We start from the raw sequence: 20,948 nt of genomic DNA, 5'->3' as shown, positions 1-20,948 counted from the left end.
ACCTTGACCCTGCTCTAGGCACATTCTGCAGCCCCTTCAAGGGCCTGAGCAGCCATCTGTGGACATGCCATTTAGTGTTACCACTTCTGGCTGCTTCTTTAACTCTTCCCTTTCTCGGGGCAGTAAAAACACTGGTCCCATTGGATAGCTGAGAAAGCATTTCCCAGGACCCACATTTAGCTTTTGAATAACAACAGTGCTGTCCGCCAAATATCAAGCATTCAAACAACCTCACAAAGTAAGACTTGCTCCATTATACAGATAAGGAAACTGAGGCTCAACCAGGAAGGTCAAGATTCAAACCTAGGTCTGTTGATGCCAAAGCTTGAGATCTGAACCACTATTTTATACAACAGCCCGTGAAAGCCACATACACGCCTTTTCAAGAAGTGTGCTCTGATTGAGTCTTGTATCAGAAAACACGAATAAAAAAACCACATATAAAATATTCAGAATAGCTGGGCATGGTGGTTCATGCTTGAAATCCCAGCACTTTGGGAGGCCAAGGCTGGAGGATCACTTGAGTTCAGGAGTTCAAGACCGGCCTGGGCAACATAGTGAAACCCCCATCTCTATAAAAAATAAAAACATTAGCTGGGCACAGTGGCACATGCCTGTGGTCCCAGCTACTAAGGAGGCTGAGGTGGGAAGATCACTTGAGCAATGGAGGTTGAGGCTGCAGTGAGCTTTGATTGCACCACTGTACTCCAGCATGGGTGACACAGTGAGATGCTGTCTAAAAAAAAAAAATCCGGACGGGCTGCGCTGGCTCGCACCTGTAATCCCAGCACTTTGGGAGGCCGAGGTGGGTGAATAACCTGAGGTCAGGAGTTCAAGACCAGCTTGGCCAATATGGTGAAACCCCATCTCTACAAAAAGTACAAAAATAAGCTGGGCGTGGTGGCATGTGCTTGTAGTCCCAGCTACTCGGGAGGCTGAGGTAGGAGAATTGCTTGAACCTGGGAGGCAGAGGTTGCAGTGAGCTGAGATCGCGCCACTGCACTCCAGCCTGGGCAACAGAGTGAGACTCTGTCTCAAAAAAAAAAAATCTGTGGGATGAAAACATCCCTTTCTGCCCCTCCAATCCTGGTGTGCCTGTTGTGTTCTTATGACATCACAGCTAATGTTAGTTTGATTAAACCTGGGATTTCCAACTTTTTTCCACAACCAAGATAATATTTCTTCTCTCTATGAGCTTCCTATTTTTCTTTTATTTAAAAAAAGCTTCCAATTTATTTATTTTTATTTTTTAATTAACACATAATTGTACACACTTATTGGGTACAAAGTCGTATTACGTTACATGTGTAAAATGTGTACTAATCAATTCAGGGTAGCTAGCATATCTATCACCTAAGACATCAATCATTTCTTTGTGTTGGGAACATTGAAAATCCTCTCTTCCAGCTGTTTGAAAATATACAACAAATTATTGTTAACTATCGTCACCCTACAGTGTTATAGAACACTGGAAGCTATTCCTCCTATATAGCTGTGATTTTTGTATTACAGACTTCGTTTTTTAAAAATTAAATTATTTTTTGAGACACAGTCTTGCTCTGTTGCCCAGGCTGGAGTGCAGTGGCACGATCTCAGCTCATCACAACCTCCATCCTCTGGGTTTAAGCGATTCTCCTGCCTCAGCCTCCCAAGTAACTGGTATTACAGGCACGTGCCACCACGCCTGGCTAATGTTTGTGTTTTTAGTGGAGACAGGGTTTCACCACGTTGGCTGGGCTGGTCTCAAACTCCTGGCCTCAGGTGATCTGCCTGCCTTGGCCTCCCAAAGTGCTGGGATACAGGCTTGAGCCACTGCGCCCAGACCAGACTTCTTGTTTTAAAAAGATTTTATCTCCTAACATTTTACATTTCTTGGTAACAAATGTTGTGTTTTGTTCGTGGTTATTGTTGATCAGGTATAACAAAGTTTGCAATAAAACCAGTGTTAATCTAGTTACTTAGTCTGGTGGCTTAATTTTGATAGATAAAAGCTTTCTGTTATGGTTTTTGAATTATTTAGAAAGATCTGGAGAAAGATACATAAGAAAGTAATTGCCTCTAGGGAGGAGAGCCAGAGAGGGGGCTGTTTGCTGGGGAAGGATGGGAAACTCAATTTTCACAGTAGACCTTTTTGTACTTTTGAATTTTGAATCACGTGAATGTAGTACCTCTTCAAAAAGGATAAAAACAACCTAAGGGACCCTCATTGCTTTCACTGGGGTCTAGAGAGTGGAAGAGGTGAGGATAGAATGCAAATTAGAATCTGACACAGACCAGCGAACCCATCTCTGGTTATGTAATCCTTCTCCTCACCTGCAGAGGGCAGTGTATGCCTAAGCATGGAATGGGCTGACTTCCCCAGCAGGTGCCCTTTTTACCCCAACCAGTCAGGAGCCTGGATGTGGGGGGCAGGTGGTAGGTGAGGTTGGTAACTACTGAGCTAGAGTCAATATTCCGGAGAGGGCATAGAAAGACATGATGAGAAGGCCACCTTTCTTTTCCTTATTCCTTTCTAAACAAACGTTTGACCCTTGGCTTAGAAATCTTGCCTTTAAAAGGCTTTTTCGAGCCTCATTCACAGGACGATTTTAGGTAGGCAAACATACTTTAAAATGTCTAACGTTTATGCATTTCTTTAAATGCAAATTAGAAAAATATATAAATATATGGTTTGCACATCAAACTTCTAATTTCATGGACATTATTTTGGTTGGAGTAAGCCAAGTGAAAAAGGCAAAGCCAATTTACACGCAGTTTTGGGAAAACAAAAACGCTAACACAAAAAGAAGTAGCTGGTAATAGAATTGGACTGTGGAAACCGCAAAAATTAACCCACAGACTAAAGTCCAGTTTCTCAGCCTGACCTCCCAGGAAGTCCACAGCTGGGTCTCGGCCCGTCTCTTACTGTCTCAAACATCCAGTACACCAAGCCCCTTGCAGCCCCTAGACCCTTAAAGCCTCCATCTTTCATGCCTTAGCTCGTGCTAGTCTCTCTACCTGGAAAGCCCTCTCCTCTCTTCTGTGCTAGACAACACCTTGTCAGGATCCCTCTGTCCACCCTACATTTCCAGCTATGTAATAATTAGCTAAGGTTTTCGAGTGCTTTTCAAAGTACTTTACATGCACCATTTCATTTTATCCTCGGATTAACATTGTAAGTAAGACTGTTTATACCCATTTCACAGATAAGCCAACTGAGGCGCCCAGAGGTGAGGAAACGCACTTAAGCTCAAGCAGCTGGTGGTATACAGCAGAGCCAGAATCCAAACAGATGTTGTTGGAAGACAAAGCCTGAGCAACAGACCAGCAACCTTCATCTGCCTGTGTCGGCTCCCTGAAGGCGCATGTCTTCACCCCAATCCCTGGAGCCCACCCAGGGCTTGGCACAGGTGAAATAAAGTTCACTTAAATGAAGGAATGACAGCGAATTTATGTCCATTTTCCAGATGAGGAAACTGAGGCTCAGGGGAATTAAATGACTTTTCTAAGAAAACACTATCTTGCACTTCAGGCAAGATCTTTATGGAACAGTAGAGATAGTGATGAAATAAATCATAGGATCTAAAGAAAGGGAAAACAAGAATCAAAACCTGTAAATTCCGTTGTATGCAATAAAACTTTGATAAAATATTTATAGTTTTTGTTTGAAGGCCTTAGAAGTGACATGTTTAAAGTTGTTTTGTATCTATTTTCTCTTCTGATCCCCTCACCCACACAGTCAGGTGGTCAGAAAAAAAAAAAACCATTATGAATCCCACAGAGGAGTAACTCTGTGTTCCTTTCAGATGCAGCACAACTTTGCCAGGCACCTCTCAGCAACACAGAATTGTCGAGGGGCCTTTGGCCCAGTGAAACCTAATTAAATTTGCTTTCAATTTAATTTGATAAAATGGCAGACAGAACAAGAAACCATGTCAGCTCCAGGGAGGACATAGAAAACCAGTATCTTTGGCTCCCTAATAGGACACCTTAAAACACACAAAAATGATGAGTTTTCTTTTTCTTTTTCTTTTTTTTAAAAGATGGTATTTCACTCTGTCATCCAGGCTGGAGTGCAATGGCATGATCTTGGCTCAATGCAACCTCTGCCTCCCAGGTTCAAGCTATTCTCCTGTCTTAGCTTCTAGAGTAGCTGGGACTACAGGCACCCGCCACCACGCCTGGCTAATTTTTGTATTTTTGGTAGAGACCGGGTTTCACCATGTTGACCAGGCTGGTCTTGAACTCTTGACCTCAGATGATCCATCCGCCTTGGCCTCCCAAAGTGCTGGGATTACAGGCTTGAGCCACCGTGCCCGGCCTGTTTTCTTAGTCTCTTCTTTGTTCTTTCTTTCTTCCTTTCCTTCCACGCTCTCTTCCTCCCTGTTTCTCTCCAAAAATATTCACCAAAACGCTGTCCACTCCAGGCTGTGAACACACTACCCCGTGGTTCTCAATCCTGGCTGCACATCAGAATCCCCGGGGAGGTTTAAAAACTCCTGATCCCAGGCTGCACTCTAGACAAATCAGGCCATCAGAAACTCTGGGGGTGGAGACCGGGCATTAGCGTCGCTTAAAACTCCCATTCCCAAGGGGTTCCCCTGGGAAGCTGGGACTGAGAGCTGCAGACCTGGAGTTTTCAGCCTGAATGAGACCCAGCCCTGACTTCAGAGAGGCTCCCAGTTTCCATCGCCTTTCTTCTTTTCTTCCTTTTCTCCATTTCCTCCTCCTTTCTCCCTTTTCTCAATTTCCCTCTTATTCCCAAAGAGAAAAAGAGTAGGAAAGAGATTCCTCTCTCGGCCTGCCATCCCCCTGGGCCTGCCCCACGGGCAGCTCAAGCGGTTTCTCATTACCACATCCCTGGACTGAGCCATTTCCGAAGGCAGTGGGCGAGGCTCTGGCTAGGTCACTGATAACGTTTTACATCCCGCACAATGACCAGGAAAACCCACCAGCTCCCCGGCTGCTTTGCCTACAAAGACGGCTGTCCTTAACTACCCTGGTGTTTCACCTCCAGCTCAGGAGGCAGCATTAAGAGAACAGGTTCAAATACTAGCTGGGGGAACTTGAAGCAGATTAGCCTCTCTGAGCCTCAGTGTTGCCACCTGTAAAATGGGGATAATATTGTTGAGAGCTGTAAATAACAATCAATGCCAGGAATTCCACTACAAGAGCATTTTTCCTCTATCACAAAAACTATTTATAAGGAACTAGGCACACTGCTGAGGGGCAAGGGTGGCGTGGCAACAAATCCTGGTGTGACGAGACCTCAGCAAAGGCCACTCATGCTGCCACCTTTCTGACCTGTGACTGGACAAGAGGCTTCCCAGCCTGGGTCTCAGTTTCCCCAGATGCAAATCTCAGAATCCACGAATTGTAAAAAAGTCCATTAACAATGGCCATGACCAAGCCACTGCATGCTTCTTTCTGTGGAGGAGGTTGGACCCACACACCTTCCCCATTTCCCCACTCAATAGCAAGGAAGGGGTTGATCTGGGGGATACAAGGCTTTAGAAATAGCTGCTGAGGCCTGAGTTTTCCAGACCTAGGGGTGATCCCAGATGGCATCTGTGGCCCTTCCATGAATTTCCTCTGTGGCACTGCCCACATTGCTTCCTTTTTCTGGATGTAAGCTTCCCCAGGTTTATAAAACACAGAGTAGAACCCAGGGCCCTCTACATTCCGGGACGTCTAAGTCAGGGTGCGAGAGCTCGCCTTGAGGGAAGCGTGATCAGCTGGTAAGGTTGGATGTGTATGTGACAATATGTGTGTTTGTGTGGTGTGTGGCACGTGTGTGTGGTGTGTGTGGGTGTGTGTGGTGTGTGTAGTGTCATGTGGTGTGTGTGTGGTGTGTCATGTGGTGTGTGTGGTGTGTGTTTAGTGTCATGTGGTGTGTGTGGCATGTGTCATGTCACGTGGTGTGTGTGTGGGGTGTGTGTATGGTGTGTGTGGTGTGTGTGTAGTGTCATGGTGTGTGTGACATGTGTGGTGTGTGTAGTGTCATGTGGTGTGTGTGGGGTGTGTGTGTATGGTGTGTGTAGTGTGTGTAGTGTCATATGGCGTGTGGCATGTGTGTGGTGTGTGTGATGTGTGGGCAGGTGTGTGTGTGGTGTGTGTGATGTGTGGGCAGGTGTGTGTGTGGTGTGTGTAGTGTCATGGGTGTGGTTTGTGCGTGTGTGTGTGTGGTGTGTATGTGGTGTGTATAGTGTCATGTGGTGTGTAGTGTGTGTGGGGGGTGTGTGTAGCATTGTGTGGTGTGTGTGGTGTGTGTAGTGTCATGTGGTGTGGCATGTGTGGCATGTGTGTGACGGGTGTGGTGTGTGTGTGGAGGTGTGTGTGGTGTGTTTAGTGTCATGTGGTGTGTTTAGTGTCATGTGGTGTGTGTGTGGGGTGGTGTGTGCGTGTGGTGTGTGTTAGGGTGTGTGGTGTGCATAGCATTGTGTGGTGTATTGTGTGGAGTGTGTGTGGCGTGTGTGTACGTGTGTGGTGTGTGTAGTGTCATGTGGTGTGTGTGGTGTGTGTGATGTGTGTTAGGGTGTGTGGTGTGTATAGCGTTGTGTGGTGTGTGTGTGGTGTGTGGCATATACTGCCACACACACATAGACACGCACGTGTGCAGAGGGCGGTGGGTCAGGGCTCTGCATTGCTGGAGGAATAGTTGACAGAGCTTTTCCCAGCAGAAGCTGGCAGTGGCTGGGGTCGCCACTTCCTGCCATTCTGCATCTGCATCGTGCACATATTCTCAAAGGCCGCCCCTGGAGAAAGCCCTGGTGTGGCCAATCCGAGTGGCCCGAACACCCCCAGGAAACTCCACGCAGGGGCCACCCCCACCTGGTGTGGGAACTCCTCCAAGAAAAATGAACCCTTTGAAACCTGGAGGGCTTGTCCCAGCTTCTCCCCGGAAGGCCCCAGAGGGGTTTGCAGGGGCTTCCCCAGGCCTCGGCCATCACAGGACCATGCCAAGCCAATGCTGCTGCCCCTCTGCCTCCTGCCTGGCTTCCTGCCACCTCCGCCCACCTCTGCCTTCCTCCCAGGGGGTGCTGTCTAAACGGCAGGCCTGACTACACTGCTTGCCTGCTCAGTTCTCAAGGGAAGCTGGCTGCCCTCTGGATGAAGTCGATTCTACTCTGTGAAGCAGGGTTGAGGGGTGATGAGGGCTGTGAGGCTTGCACTCCTGGGTCTAAGTGGTGAGCCGTTTCACCCCTCGGAGGAGGATCACTGTCCTCATCTATTACATGGAGAACAAATCGTGTGACTCTCCTAGGTTGCTTCGAGAATTAACTAAGAGGTAACGTGCTCAGAACAGAGCTTGGCACAAAGGTAAGGGCATGTGAGTATTTTGGCACCACAGTAATCCATATGAGTGATTATCGTCATCTCCAGACCTCCGATAATTGGATGCAACTCTAGCCACATGGTATGCCTGCAATAAACACTTGTCGAATAGTAAGTTCAGGAGGACGGCGCATGTCAGGGACTCATAAAACAAGCAGTCGTGTCTCCCTAAGATGTCAGGTCTAATTGCATTCGAATGCCTTGAGCTTATAGGGGTGCACCGATAAGGCAATGTCCAGCTCAGACAGAGAGCAGGTCCCCTCCCAAGTAGGCCCTTGCAATCACCAAGGTGAGAAGAGCGTGACGTGGCCAAGGAGCAGAACACGGGCATGTGTTGGTGGAGGACCTAACCCTGGTGCTTGTGTTTCCAAGTTACCACCACAATCCCCTGCAAATCGTGGGGGAGAAGAAGGTAATCAGTCAGGTGGGATACCTGGGTAGGACCTGTGTATGGATTCTCTTCATTCCTACTGTAACACTCAGACTGCAAGCTCAGAGGGATCAATGTGTGTGTGTGTGTGTGTGGGGGGGGGGTGATTATGCAAAGGAGCTCAGTTTGTACACAGGACCATGGGCCATGGAAGGGATTAATCGTCATCACAGTTGCCAATTAAATTGTTGAGTGTGTGTAATGTACCAAGCCCTTGCCAAGTGCTTCTGCACATGGTATAATTTCATCATCTCAGGAACTCAAAGAGATGGGTGACACTGTTACTTTCATTTGAAAGATGAAAGAAACCGAGGCCCAGAGAAGTGGGGTGACTTTATCCAAGGTCACACAGCCACTCATTGAAAGAATTGAGACTAGAACCCAAGACCTCTTACTGTAGGTGAAGGCTTTTTCCTGTCCCTTAAGGAATTCAAGATCTTTCCAGAGTGTCTCCCATACGCTGAAAGCATCATGTAGGGAAAGAAACATTTTCTGAGTCTTCTATATGCCAGGCACCAAGCCCGAGGTGCAAATCTTGTCTCTTATTCTTCCTAGCTGTGAGATTTTACACAAGTTCCTTCAGCTCTCTGAGCCTCGGTTTCCTCATCTGTAAAATGGGGATAATGATGCTCAGATCTCATAAGATCACTGTACACAGTAATATCATTTGGAGCTTTGGGCTGGAACAAGGAGACCTGAGTTCTAATCTCCACTCTTCTATGGTCATGGTGGCTTGAGGGCAAAAATGATCCCAAAGCTTGGCCCCTCTCTGTATCCACACCATACCTCTGGGCTGACCCTTGCTTTGTGGCTTGCCATAGGATATGGCAGACGTGCTGCTGTGCCACTTCCTAGTCTGGGCTCAAGAGGCCTTGAATGCATCTTCTCCCTTTCTTGAAACCCTGGACAATCACCGTGGGAACAAGCCCAAGCTAGCAACTGGAGGATGAGAGGCACATGGAGCAGAGATCCGTGTCTATGTCAATCCCAGTCTATGCCCACTGAGACCATGACAGCCAACCCGCCCCTAAACACGTGAAGAAGGCCAGTGGCTTCCCATAGACCCATCTGCGAGCCCAGCTGAGACCAGAAGCACCACGCTGACCTGTAGACTCATGAACAGCAATACATGCTTGATGCCAGTGAGTTTGGGGTGGTTTGTTATACAGCAATAGCTGACTGATAGCGTGGTCTTGGAGCAATCTGTTCCCTTCTCTGGGCCTCAATTTCCTCATTTGCAACCTGATGGAATTTGAGCTCTATGAACTTTTCTGCTCCTTCTCTAATTCCTTCAAACTTTTGGCTCCAGGGAAATCCTGTCTCCTCTTGCTAATGGGCCAGAAGATCTGAGTTCAGCCAGTTTTATTTTTGTCGTGGCCATTTCTCCCGTGATTTTTGCTGATATCTGGAAATCTATTCTCCCAGGGCTACTGCTGTCCTTAACTCTTGAATCTCCCTCCTCCTTTCCTGGCTCTCAGGTAGAATTCTTACAGTCCAAAGCAGCTATATCTCTGTTTGAAGAACTGAAGTGCCTCTGGACAAGGCACTTAATTTTTAGGGCTTGGAATTAACTTAGCACAGAACAGGCTGGCAGCAGCTGAAGAGGACTGTTCTGCAGCTATCAATCATATGGTTACCTGGGTTTGTTATTAGGCCCTTTTATTTCCTGGTTAGAGAACAGTGCTGGGGCTCATAAACAGGGAGCAATGTTGGGAACTCTGCGGAGGAGCAAAGGAAGGCACGCTGCAGCCTGATTGAGACTTTTTCCCTGCAGAGATGGATGGATGTTCGCAGTAGATGTCCGGGAAACAGGGAGCAGGAAACACTTTGAGCCTCAATTTCTTCTTCTGTAAGATGGAGCTCGGAATTTCTCTCATGTGGAGCACTTCCCTACCGTTTGTGTGTGTGTGTGTGTGTGTGTGTGTGTGTGTGTGTGGTTAAAAACTGCCTTTGGTCTTAGAGACCTGGGTTCAAATCCTGACTTGGCCACATCCTAATTATGTGACATTGAGCAAGCAGTTTCATTTCTCTCAGCCTCAGTTTCTTCATCTGTACAAAGGAGTCATACTGACGTGATGTAGATATTGCATAGGGTACTGATATTGCACTGGAGAGTGAAATGAGTTACTGTAGGTAAAAAAAAAAAAAGCACGTAAAGACTGGCACATTGTAAGTACTCAATGAATGTCAGTTGTTGGTCTTTATCATCATCATCATCATCATCATCAATGAGATCATGTGTGCCAGTATTTAGCATAAAGCCTGGGATATAGCAGGGGTAAAAGTAGTGTTAGCTATGGTGATCTGCCTATCTTGTGTCAGAAACCTTATGTTATTTGTTATTTTAATTTTTACATTATTTAATTAATTTACACACCCACCTTCTCTGTCTCTCTCTTTTTAGAAACAGGGTCTCACTATGTTGCCCAAGCTGGTCTCAACACCTGAGCTCAGGTGATCCTCCCACCTCAGCCTCTCAAGTAGCTGGGACCACAGCTGTATGCCACCATATCTGGCTAATTTTTAAATTATTTGTAGAAACGGGGTCTTGCTTTGTTGCCCAGGCTGGTCTTGAACTCCTGGGCTCAAGCAATCCTCCCATCTTGGCTTCCGGAAGTGCTGGGATTACACGCATGAGCCACTGTGCCCAGCCTTACCGTCTCTTTCATTCAACAGATATTTATCAAGCACTTTCTTTGTGCCAGACACTAGGGATAAAGTGAACAAAATATCCCATTGTGGGGGCAGGCACCACCACCTTCAATAATCTGCCTGAGGCCACAGAGCTGGTGAACATCAGGATGCACTTACACGCACCTCTTTTTGACTCTAGACACTTTTATGTCTCTTTGGCTGCAAGGCGTCTTCAAGGTTGTGGCCCCCCATGCTGAGCTCTTGTGGCCACAAGCAGGTTGTCTTTCTGGTCCTCTCTTGCTGTGTGATATTTGCCAAGTTACCTCCCCACTCGGGGCCCCTCTTAGATCTTCTATTCTACCATGCCTTCACCAATGTTAGTTCCCTTATTCTCCTTTCCGTAATTTGTTTTGAGAGTTGGGGAAGGGGTGGGGAGAGAGAACGCATGAGAGAGAGTGAGAGGAGAGGAATATGAAAAGTCCCTTAGGATTTAAGAGTTTCTGTTCAGTTGTGTTTTTAGAGTAAGAGGCAGATTTCTGATGGAGCTGGGAGGGATACATGGCGGGTTAGGGAGGCATTTGGGGTGTGAAGAAGGTTTAGCCTGAGGGCTCCTGACTCATCCCAAGTTGATGCAACCTCCTTCTTTCCTCCAACACCAACAATGTGGGGCAGATGGTTGTAATTGACGCTGTGATTCAGAGCATTCATTTCATGCCTAATGGTCACTGTCGTCGCTGCTTGAATCCTTTGCTCACGACACTTTTCTCCCATTAACTCCGGGCAACTGGCATTCTTCAAGATTCCTTCTGGATGTCACCTTCTCAGCGATATTTCCATAATTCACAGAGATAAATCTAGTTCCCCTCTACCTCCCCAACTCACCCTCCAAGCCACAGGATTTTGCTTACATTTTGCCAGGTTGTCTGTTTATGGCTGTACATCCCTTCCTGAACTTTGAGTCCCTACAGGCCTGGGAGCCTTCCTGCGTCGCTGCCGCATTGCCGAGACACACAGCTGGTGCCCCGAAAGCTGTTCAAGTCAGTGGAAGTGGAGGCTATGGTGTGTGCTCCATCTTTACTAGCTGTGTGACCTGAGGAAGCCACGTAACCTCTCTGTGCTGTCATTACCCAACTCATAAAGTGGTAATGATAATATCTGCCTTATCTGAGGATTCCTGATAATAGTTGTCTCCATTTATGAAGCACCAACTACGTGCCAGATAACATGCAATGTGCTTGGCATACATTATCTCTAATTTGGGTAATTACCCTTCTGTAATTATCTCTACCCACATTAGCTCTAATTTATGTAATTATTGTCTCTGCATAATAATGTTCACATTTATTGTTGCTCACGGACCTAAACGATGCAGCTCAGGGCCTGCCTAGCACATAGTAGGTTTTTAATAAACGGTAGCTAATTAGAACCTCCATGCCCGCGGCATCAACAGACTGCCCAGTAGACGAAGAGGGAGAGAGTTCCTCTCTCGCCTGGCACATGTGGCTTACGGCCTCATTCATGACTCAGCAGACAGCTAAGTCATGCGCCTACTATGGGCCACCTACCCAGCTCGGTCTGCAGTGCAAACTCCCTCCCCATCGTCGATGTGAAAAATAACAATTGCAAACACTTAGGAGGGCTGAGGGGCCCGGAGGATGGAATTATTTTTACTATCAAACCCAAATTGGTTTACTAAAACTGTCAGTGGAAAGCCAAGCAAGATAAATTAAACCCAGCAGCTCTTGGGCCTCACGTAACCCTGGCTGTTGAGATGCTATTTTCACTCCCTCTGTGGGAGGGAGGAGGTGCCAAGTCCAGATGCCACTCTGCCAAGCGTGTGCCAAGCTTGTCGGCGTGAGCCTCGGGCTGGTGACCAGAGGACTGAGCTCCCTTCTGCAAAGCTTTAATCTCTTTAAGTGCTTAAGCCCTTTTCCTGCTGCCCAATTTGGGGAAGCCCAGACTCCCTAATGCGGCCTTCAAGGCGCTGCTGAGTCGCACTCACCGCCAGGCTGTTCTGCTTCATGGATGCGCCCTTGAACTCCAGACACACGGGGCCCTGGAGACACGGCAAGTGGGGTTAAAGTCCGAGCTCCACCAGCTTCTAACTGTGCGATCACAGGCACTCTCCCACCACCCCGAGCCTCAGTTTACTCATCTGGAAAATGGAGATAATGACAGAACCCAAGGCATGTGCTTGTCGTGAATGTGTCTAGGATGTAAATGCTTGGGATGTCCTAAGTGCTCAGCAAATATTAAATATCATGGACAATGAAGAAGGGAGCTGTGCTTTCCTGCCTCTGGACCTTAGCACATGCTGTTCCTTTTGGCTGGAACACTGTTCCCCTCCATCTCTGCCCATCTTCTCTCTGTCTTTCAGGTCTTAGCATAGATCAGGGTTTCTCTGCTTCAACACCATTGATATTTTGGGTCAGCTCATTCTTTGTGGTGGGGACTGTCCTGTGCATTGTAGGATGCATAACAGCATCCCTGGCCTGTCCCCACTAGATGTTGGGGGTGCTCTCCACCCCACCCTCCCATTGTCCCAACGAGAAATGCATCCAAACATTGGCAAGTGTCCCCTGGGGCAAGATAGCCCCTGGTTGAGAAAAACTGACTTAGAGTTTACTGTTCTCAGGAAAGCTTCTCCCTCACGTTCTCAGCCAGGCTCACCTTCCCTCGCTCTGGGCCCCCAGAGTGCTGTATTTCCTCTTGCTGGTGCTGTATCAGCCTACGACATGGCTCCCCGAGGGCAGGGCTGCATCTGTCTTGCTCACTGCCAGGGCCCAGCCTCAATGCCTGCTACATAGTGAATGCTCAATAAATATATGTGGAATCGAATTAAACTTGCTCAGTGACAAAAATGACAGTCATCACATGTCTATGATGATTAAAACTGGGACTGAATCAATTTTGATGTCACTGCAAATCCTAAGGCCCCGGGATGACGCTGGCTGCTTGTCCTAATGCAAGTCGTGACAGCTGCCTTGGGGAGGGCGATGCCCCCCCTTATTGGCCCCATTCTGAGCCTGTCTGTGGTTCCATCATCACTTTCTGCTTGGCTTAGTGTTCAGTGCTCACAACCCCCGGGAGAATGATATAGGCTTCCCAAGCCCCACGGCACTTGGTCCCTGAACTCTGCCAGCATATCTCAGCATCACTGGATTGGGGGACCTTGAAGTCCCCCTCCAGCTAGATATTCTGATTCTAAGATCTGTGATGACACATCCTCTGAAACTATAACCCTATAAAATGTTCTCTTGGGGAGTCCTCCTACTTCTATTATTTAATACTTTACCTGATAATTTTTAGCCAAATGTTATTTCTTATCAATCAGGTTCCTTGTCATGTAATAATCCTGTACTTATTAAAAAATGGGGGCCATGTCCCCAGAAGGTCTTTCCACATTTTTCTGACCCTCTTTTTTCCCTCCATGTACATCATAGCCAGCTGAACATAAATTTGGGTTCAAATTCTCACTTTGAAGCCTCATGTCTGTATGATTGTGACAAGCTACATTTATTTCATTGACTTTTATTTATTAAACACCTACTATGGGCCATGCACTGGTCTATATGTTAGGGTTATGGCAGTAAATAAGACATAAAATAAACTGCTGCTCTTCTCATGGAGGTGACATTCTAGGTGGAGGTGTGGGAGTTGAAATACTTCAAGATACACCACAACGTGTAGTGTGTTAGGAGGTGGTAAGGGCTATGGAAGTGAAGCAAAGTCAGAGGATGGAGAGATGGGGAGCAAGCTCTGCAGATATTTGGGGCAGAGCATCCCAATGGCAGAGGAGACAGCAGTGCAAAGGCCCTGAAGTATGCATGTGGAATGGCAAGAAGGCTAATATGGTCGAATGTAGCATATAGAAATGAGAAGAGAGGCATGAAGTGATGCTGGAGATGTAACCAGAGCTAGATCCCATAGGGCCTTTTATAAGAACACTGGCTTTAAGTCGAAATAAAACAGGGAGCTATTGCAGAAATTTGAGCAGAGCATATGACTTCGGTTGTAACAGGATCACTCAGAGTGTTGGTTAAAAAGAGCCCAAAGGGGGCAAAAGTGGGAACAAGGATACCTCAAAGGCCGTTTCAATAATCCTGGGAAGACACGGTGGTGGCGTGGACCCTGCAGGTGGCAGTGGAGGTGTCAGAACTGCTTGGACTCTGGGAAGACTTTGACTTTTGAGTAGAAGCAACGGAATTTCCTGAGGATTTGGCTACAGGGTGTGGGAGAAAGAGAAAGGTCCAGTTCACAGTGAGTGTGCTGGACTGGGGGCAGGATCATGTGGGCTTATAAGAGCTGATGGTCCGGGCATTTGGAGAGCCTGTTGTCATTATGTTGGTAGCTTAAAATGGGTCATGGTGGGAGTATTTACACTGCGGAAATTGACAGATGCTACAAATCAGGGTGTGGCCCACTGTGCCACCAACTTGCCAAGAAAGCCAGCACTCCACTGGGCCGGAATAAGGCCAAGGTTTCCGTTTGGTTGTTGTTTGATTCTTTCCCCCAAGCAGCTGATGGAATACCTAACTTACACATATGAGAAAGATGGGGTAAAATAGGTATAATAGATAAATAGACAAATAAATAGCTCCCTATAAATAGACATAGGGAGGGAGAATCAGGAGTTTGAATACATTTCATTTGAGATGCCTCTTAGACGTCCAAGTGAAGTGATGAGGAAGCAAGAGGATATAACTAAATGTAATAGTTGCACCTACTTCATGGGATTAATCCGAAGAGCAAATAATACAATTTATTTTTAACTTATACAAAGTAAAAATTAACGTTAGTAAAGACCTTGAAAATATTTAGTGCTTAAAAAACATGAATTTCTTCATTGCTGCAATGAGAAAGGAGCTTAATCCCTCAGTCACCTTAATCATTTGCAAGGGTTGCAAACTGGTGGCCCTCAGTTTGGATTCAGCCAGTAGGCACTTTTTTTTTTTTTTGAAGGAGGGTATGTTATTTTTAAAAATTGAAATTATGGCCGGAGGCAGTGGCTCACGCCTGTAATCCCAGCACTTTGGGAGGCTGAGGCAGGCAGATCATTTGAGGTCGGGCGTTTGAGACCAGCCAGGCCAACATGGTGAAACCCCATCTCTATTAAAAATACAAAAATTAGCCGGGTGCGGTGGCACGCGCCTGTAATCCCAACTACTTGGGAGGCTGAGGCAGGAGAATCACTTGAAGCCGGGAGTCGGAGGTTGCAGTGAGCTGAGATGGCGCCACTGCACTCCAGCCCGGGTGACAGTGAGACTCTATTGCAAACAATAAAATAAAATAAAATGGAAATTGAATTTAAATGATTTTAGATAGGATATGTACTTCCTAATTCATCACAGACCCCTCCCCTCCATATAATCTCACAACAGCTCTAATTCCTGTATTTGTGTTGCCTGGCCCTTCATGATTTTGGATTTGCATCTACCCTTGATTCAAGGTAGCCCATCATTTTGCAGAGGAGGAATCTGAGGTCCAGAGATGCTAGGTGCTGAGTCCAGGGCTGCTGAGGGCACAGAGTATCAGGGCAGGGAGGAAGGAAACTGAGGGTCCTCTCTCCTGGTCAATGCTCCATCTACGATTGTGAAAATGTTCAGAAGAGAGAAAGCCTGCCCCCGCTGCAGGGGCTCCCTTCCTGTTGCTAATGCCAGTGGCTTGGCTTTGGGGAAGCTTTAATTGCTCAAGGTTCTCGGATCAGCTGCTCCATTGCATGCATGCTTAGTGGTAGAAATAAAACCCAATCTGGTGTCAGGCTGAAGGTTAATTGAATATTTGATGCCTAGAGATGATGAAAGTAAAGATTCCCATTTTCTTGTTTCCTCCTCCAGACCTCTGGCACCAAAGGGAGATGTGGACCCGTCTTATTTAAGCAAAACCACCCATCTGGGAGGCTCCCTGTGAGGCGAGAAGAGGCAAGCCAAGCAGAAGAGATTATAGATGACTTCATGGGGCCTGGGGCTGGGTGGGATCTTCTGCCAGAGAAGCCAAGAACTCAGGAGTAGGTGGTACCTTCTCTTGGCTGAAGGCAGGTAGTTTTCCTGGTAACTTCTGGGGGAAGGCATTCATAAGCTGGAACCATAAATTTATATTTATGGACAAGGACAAGGGGGCAACACAGAAGGCTTCCTAAAGGATGCAGCCTTAGAATAAAGTTTTCTATGTGAAGCTTCAGCTAAGAAGACCCCAGAGCTTCCCTTTGATCCATTCCCTCTGTAGTCTCTACCCACCTGCCATGCTTTGCTCCAGCCACGTTAAACTTTATGTCAACACTCTCTCATTTCCAGGCTTTGTAGATGCTTTGCAGATGCCCTCATCGTGTAGGTAGGACATTCTTCTTCCTTTCCTGTCCTCCCTCCCTCCCTCCCTCCTTTCTTTCTTTCTTTCTTTCTTTCTTTCTTTCTTTCTTTCTTTCTTTCTTTCTTTCTTTCTTTCTCTTTCTTTCTTTCTCTCTCTCTTTCTTTCTCTGTCTTTCTTTCTTTTCTTTCTCTCTCTTTCTTTCTTTCTTTCTTTTTCTTTCTTTCTTTCTTTCCCTTCCTTCCTTCCTTCCTTTTTTTCTTTCTTTCTTTCTCTCTGTCTTTCTTTTCTTTCTTTCTTTTTTCAGAGTCTCACTCTGTCACCCAGGCTTAAGTGCAGTGGCATGATCTTGGCTTACCGCAATCTCCACCTCCTGGGTTCAGGTGATTCTTTTGCCTCAGCCTCCCGAATGGCTGAGATTACAGGCACCCACCACTACGCCTGGCTAATTTTTGTATTTTTAGTAGAGGTGGGGTTTCACCACGTTGGCTGGGCTGGTCTTGAACTCCTGACCTCAAATGATCCACCCACCTCAGCCTCCCAAAGTGCTGGGATTACAAGCATGAGCCACCATGCCTGGCCAGGACATTCTTCTTTTCCCCCTATCACATGCCTACCTTCTCTTTCAGGCTATTATGGAAGTCACTTCCTCCTGGAAGCCCTCCTGATTTCACTCAGGTGCCCTCACCTACCTGTCACTGCTCCTTTCACACTGCATTTACTTTCTTACCTGCCTCACCTGCTAGGCATGCAGGGTGAGGACTGCCCTGTTTTTCTCACAACTGTATCTTCAGTGCTAAGCCTGCTGCTGGCACACAGTAGGTACACAATAATTTTTTCCCTAGAGTTAAGAGAGACAATCCATTCCATTCTTTTCAATATGAATTTTACCACTGAAGGAACAACCATTGGAACCTTTCCAGCACATAAAATTGTGCTTGGTTTATAGTAGACACTCCAACAGTTCGTTTGGAATGATTGAATAAGCATCTTATTCCAGACTGTAGAAGTCAGAGTGAAAGGAATGGGGGGAAGAGGATGAGGTCTATTTAATTCAATTTTAATTTTTATTTTTTTTAAGAGATAGAGTCTTACTCTGTTGCCCAGGCTGAAGTAGCGGTGCAATCATGGCTCACTGCAGCCTGGAACTCCAGGGCTCAAGTAATTCTCCCACCTGAGCCTCCCAAGTAGCTGGGACTACAGGTGCCACCATGCCTGGATAGTTTTTTTAATTGTTTGTAAAGATGGGGTCTCACTATTTTGCCCAGGCTGGTCTTGAACTCCTGGCCCCAAGTGATTCTCCTACCTCAGCCTCCCAAATTGTTGAGATTACAGGTGTGAGCCACCGTGCCCAGATGAGGATGAGCTTTATTGAGGAGTGAGGCAATGGGCTAGGAATACGTAAAATCTGCCTCCAGCAGCCACAAAGCATTGATGTTCCAAGACCCCCATTACAGGAGAGAAAAATTGAGGCCCAGAGAGAGGCGGGAACAGGTGAGCCCAGCCCAAAGTCATGTGGGAAGGAGGTGGAATTCTTTCTTAGATTGGCCTGGCCCCAAGTCCACAAGGGGCAGCTATTCAAGCTGTGTAAGTCTCTGACTCCGCTGGAGAAGGAGGTTCTGGGACAGCCTCTGGGGACACTATTTTTTTTTTTTTTTGAGACAAGGTCTTACTCTGTCACCCAGGCTGGAGTGCAGTGGCATGATCACGGCTCACTGCAGCCTCAATTTCCCAGGCTCAAGAGATCCTCCCATCTCAGCCTCCCAAGTAGCTGGTACCACAGGCGTGTGCCACCACACCCAGCTAATTTTTATTTTTTTGAAGAGACAGGATGCCCCTATGTTGTTGGGACTGGTCTCAAACTCCTGGTCTCAAGCAATCCTCCTGCCTCAACCTCCCAAAGTGTTGGGGTTACAGGCTTGAGCCACTGCACCCAGCCTAAGGACACTTTTGCTGCATCTAAGGAACAGCCTCAAAAGCCAGTCACTAATAATTTGAAAATAATTTCTCTTTCTCTTGCAAGGTTCCTCTGTAGAGCCAGACAACTGTGAGTGCTGCTTCCCCAGCCTGCTGGGTTTCAGCACTCTCTCCTCCCCCAACCACCCTCCCGTCTGCCACCTGGGTCTCTTGGGAACCCTGTATTCTGCTTTCTCCAGACACCACCATCTGTCTTTGTCCACTTCTCACCCCCATCTCACATGGGGCAGTGGAAAGAGCATGATGAGAAGCCACAGAAGCCTGAATTTCAGCCCTGCTACTCGCTGGCTTTCTGGGTGGCCTCCCTGCACCTCTGCTGCCTTCCCAGACAGTGGGGTTAATGACCTCCCAGGGAGGGTTCTTTGTGAGAATTACCTAAGACAGAAATGCTTAGAGCAGTCACTTTTGCATCTGGCCCAGGTAGCTGCTTCCCCGCAAGTGTCACCCTCCTGGGGAGCTAGTGGGGAACATTCTGGATGGAGAATCTAATGGTTACCGCCTGTGAGTACAGGAAACCCAACCGCACAGCCAAGTAAGTCCGTTCATTAAAAACATTTTTTTTTCATTCAGCAATCATTTCCTGAGCATCTACTGTGTATCAGTCTCTGTGTTAGACTGTGGAAACAGAGGGTAGTCAGACCCAGCCCCAGTGGAGAGGACCTTCTGGTTTAGTTGAGGGAGACAAACAGGAAAATAAACAACTGTAGTCCAGTAAACAGGTGTTATAGTGCCCCCGTCTTCCTGGCCACACTGGCCATTTGGTCCTTTGAAAATGAGATGCTTGCCACAGGGCCTTTGCACATTCTGTTCATTTGGGATGCATCACTCCAACTCATCTTTTAGTTCTGAGCTTTAGTATCAGATCCTTGGGGAAGACTTTTCTGAACTTCCTTTTTATATCAAATTCCGGTTATAGAATCTCATAGCACCATTAACCTCTCCTTACATCACTTATTGAAGTTAGAGTATGCAATTATTTGTGTATGTCCTCATTTCATATTTGTTTCCTTAGACTGAATTTCCCAAAGATAAGGACTCTCTCTCTCTCTCTCTCTCTCTGTGTGTGTGTGTCTGTGTGTGCTGCTGTTGTTGGTCTCACTATGGGAATGCCTGTTCTCTGCACAGTCCTGGCACATAGTAGATGCTCAGTTAATATTGGTTGAAAGAATAAAGCAGGAGCAATTGCTTTCTCAATCTCCCAAGTTTTGCCAAATTAGAGGGCCACCCATTATAAACACTCACAACTGGATATCTAAGAAGATCCGTTTCTCTTCTCCCACGTGGATCTTCCAGATACAATCTTCACCTTCCACGTAGGGCTCCGGCCAGTTTGGGGACAATACCACCCCAGCCACAGCAGAGAGCTCCCCACCACACATGGCTGTAAAAGACAGACAGGCAGGAAGACGGACTTTATTTGTAAAGAAGTCAATGTGGCATAGTGGCTAACCATGTGGGCTATGAAGTCAGACAGCCGTGAATCTCTGTGTACTGTGGACAGGTGCCTTCACCTCGGGCAGCCAGCATGTGTGTGTGTGTGTGTGTGTGTGTGTGTAATGATTAAATGAGAGCTGGCCAGCTGCCTACCTTGCAGCTGAGGGTTGGTAAAAGTTGGGCTAAGAGGCGCTATTGCTCTTTCAAGACCAAGGACAGGGCTCAGTGGTCAGAATGACTCCTCAACAGCCTCTGCTCTTTTGCAGGGTGAGTAGTGGCTAAGAGACCGCCCACTCAAGTTAAGTGGTCCCAGGGTTCCAATCTTGCCTCTGCCGCTAACAGGCTGTAGGAGGAGGTATGTAATTTCCCAGAACCTCAGCTCCCTTTCTCTATAAAATGGGGGCAATACCACTGCCAACCTCATTGGGTTATTTTGAGGCTTAAGCTCATGAATGTCAAACATGCTGCACAGCGCCTGGCACGTGGTAGCTGCTGGATAATTTAGATAATGTTGCAATGACAGGTCCCGGCCCTGAACTGGAAGCAGAGATGTGGCTGCGGCAGGTGCCCTTTAAATTCCACTCTGTGTTTACCACTTTGGAAAGTTCTCAACATGGCAGAGGCCAAAGCACCAATAAATTCTGCTCTGTTAAACCGGCACATTTAATATAGGGATCAATCCCTCACCATGGCAGGGCTGTGATTTCACACCAACTGCCATTGAGGTGGTGGCTGCCAGGAGTGAGGTCACCTTTCATTACTCCACATGCCAGCAGGAGACCCAGGCTCAGGGTGGCTCAGCGACCTTGAATATGGGGAAACGGGCCAGGTGCGATGGCTCATGCCTGTAATCCCA

General features: G+C 47.1%; 1 protein-coding gene across 8 annotated transcripts in view; it reads right to left on the bottom strand.

The window, feature by feature from the left end:
- The window catches only part of SEZ6L (seizure related 6 homolog like), a 213,887-nt gene that overhangs the window by 50,458 nt on the left and 142,481 nt on the right, over positions 1-20,948 (bottom strand). For all 8 annotated transcript variants that reach the window (XM_030816001.1, XM_030816002.1, XM_030816003.1 and 5 more), the window contains exon 9: positions 19,901-20,039. In XM_030816001.1, the coding sequence (XP_030671861.1) occupies positions 19,901-20,039 (139 nt within the window). The remainder of the gene's footprint in view (positions 1-19,900; positions 20,040-20,948) is intronic.

Source organism: Nomascus leucogenys, chromosome 7b (genome assembly GCF_006542625.1).
Source record: "Nomascus leucogenys isolate Asia chromosome 7b, Asia_NLE_v1, whole genome shotgun sequence".
In the NCBI taxonomy this organism is placed as follows: Eukaryota; Metazoa; Chordata; class Mammalia; order Primates; family Hylobatidae; genus Nomascus; species Nomascus leucogenys.
This window is presented reverse-complemented; position numbering and strand designations above follow the sequence as displayed.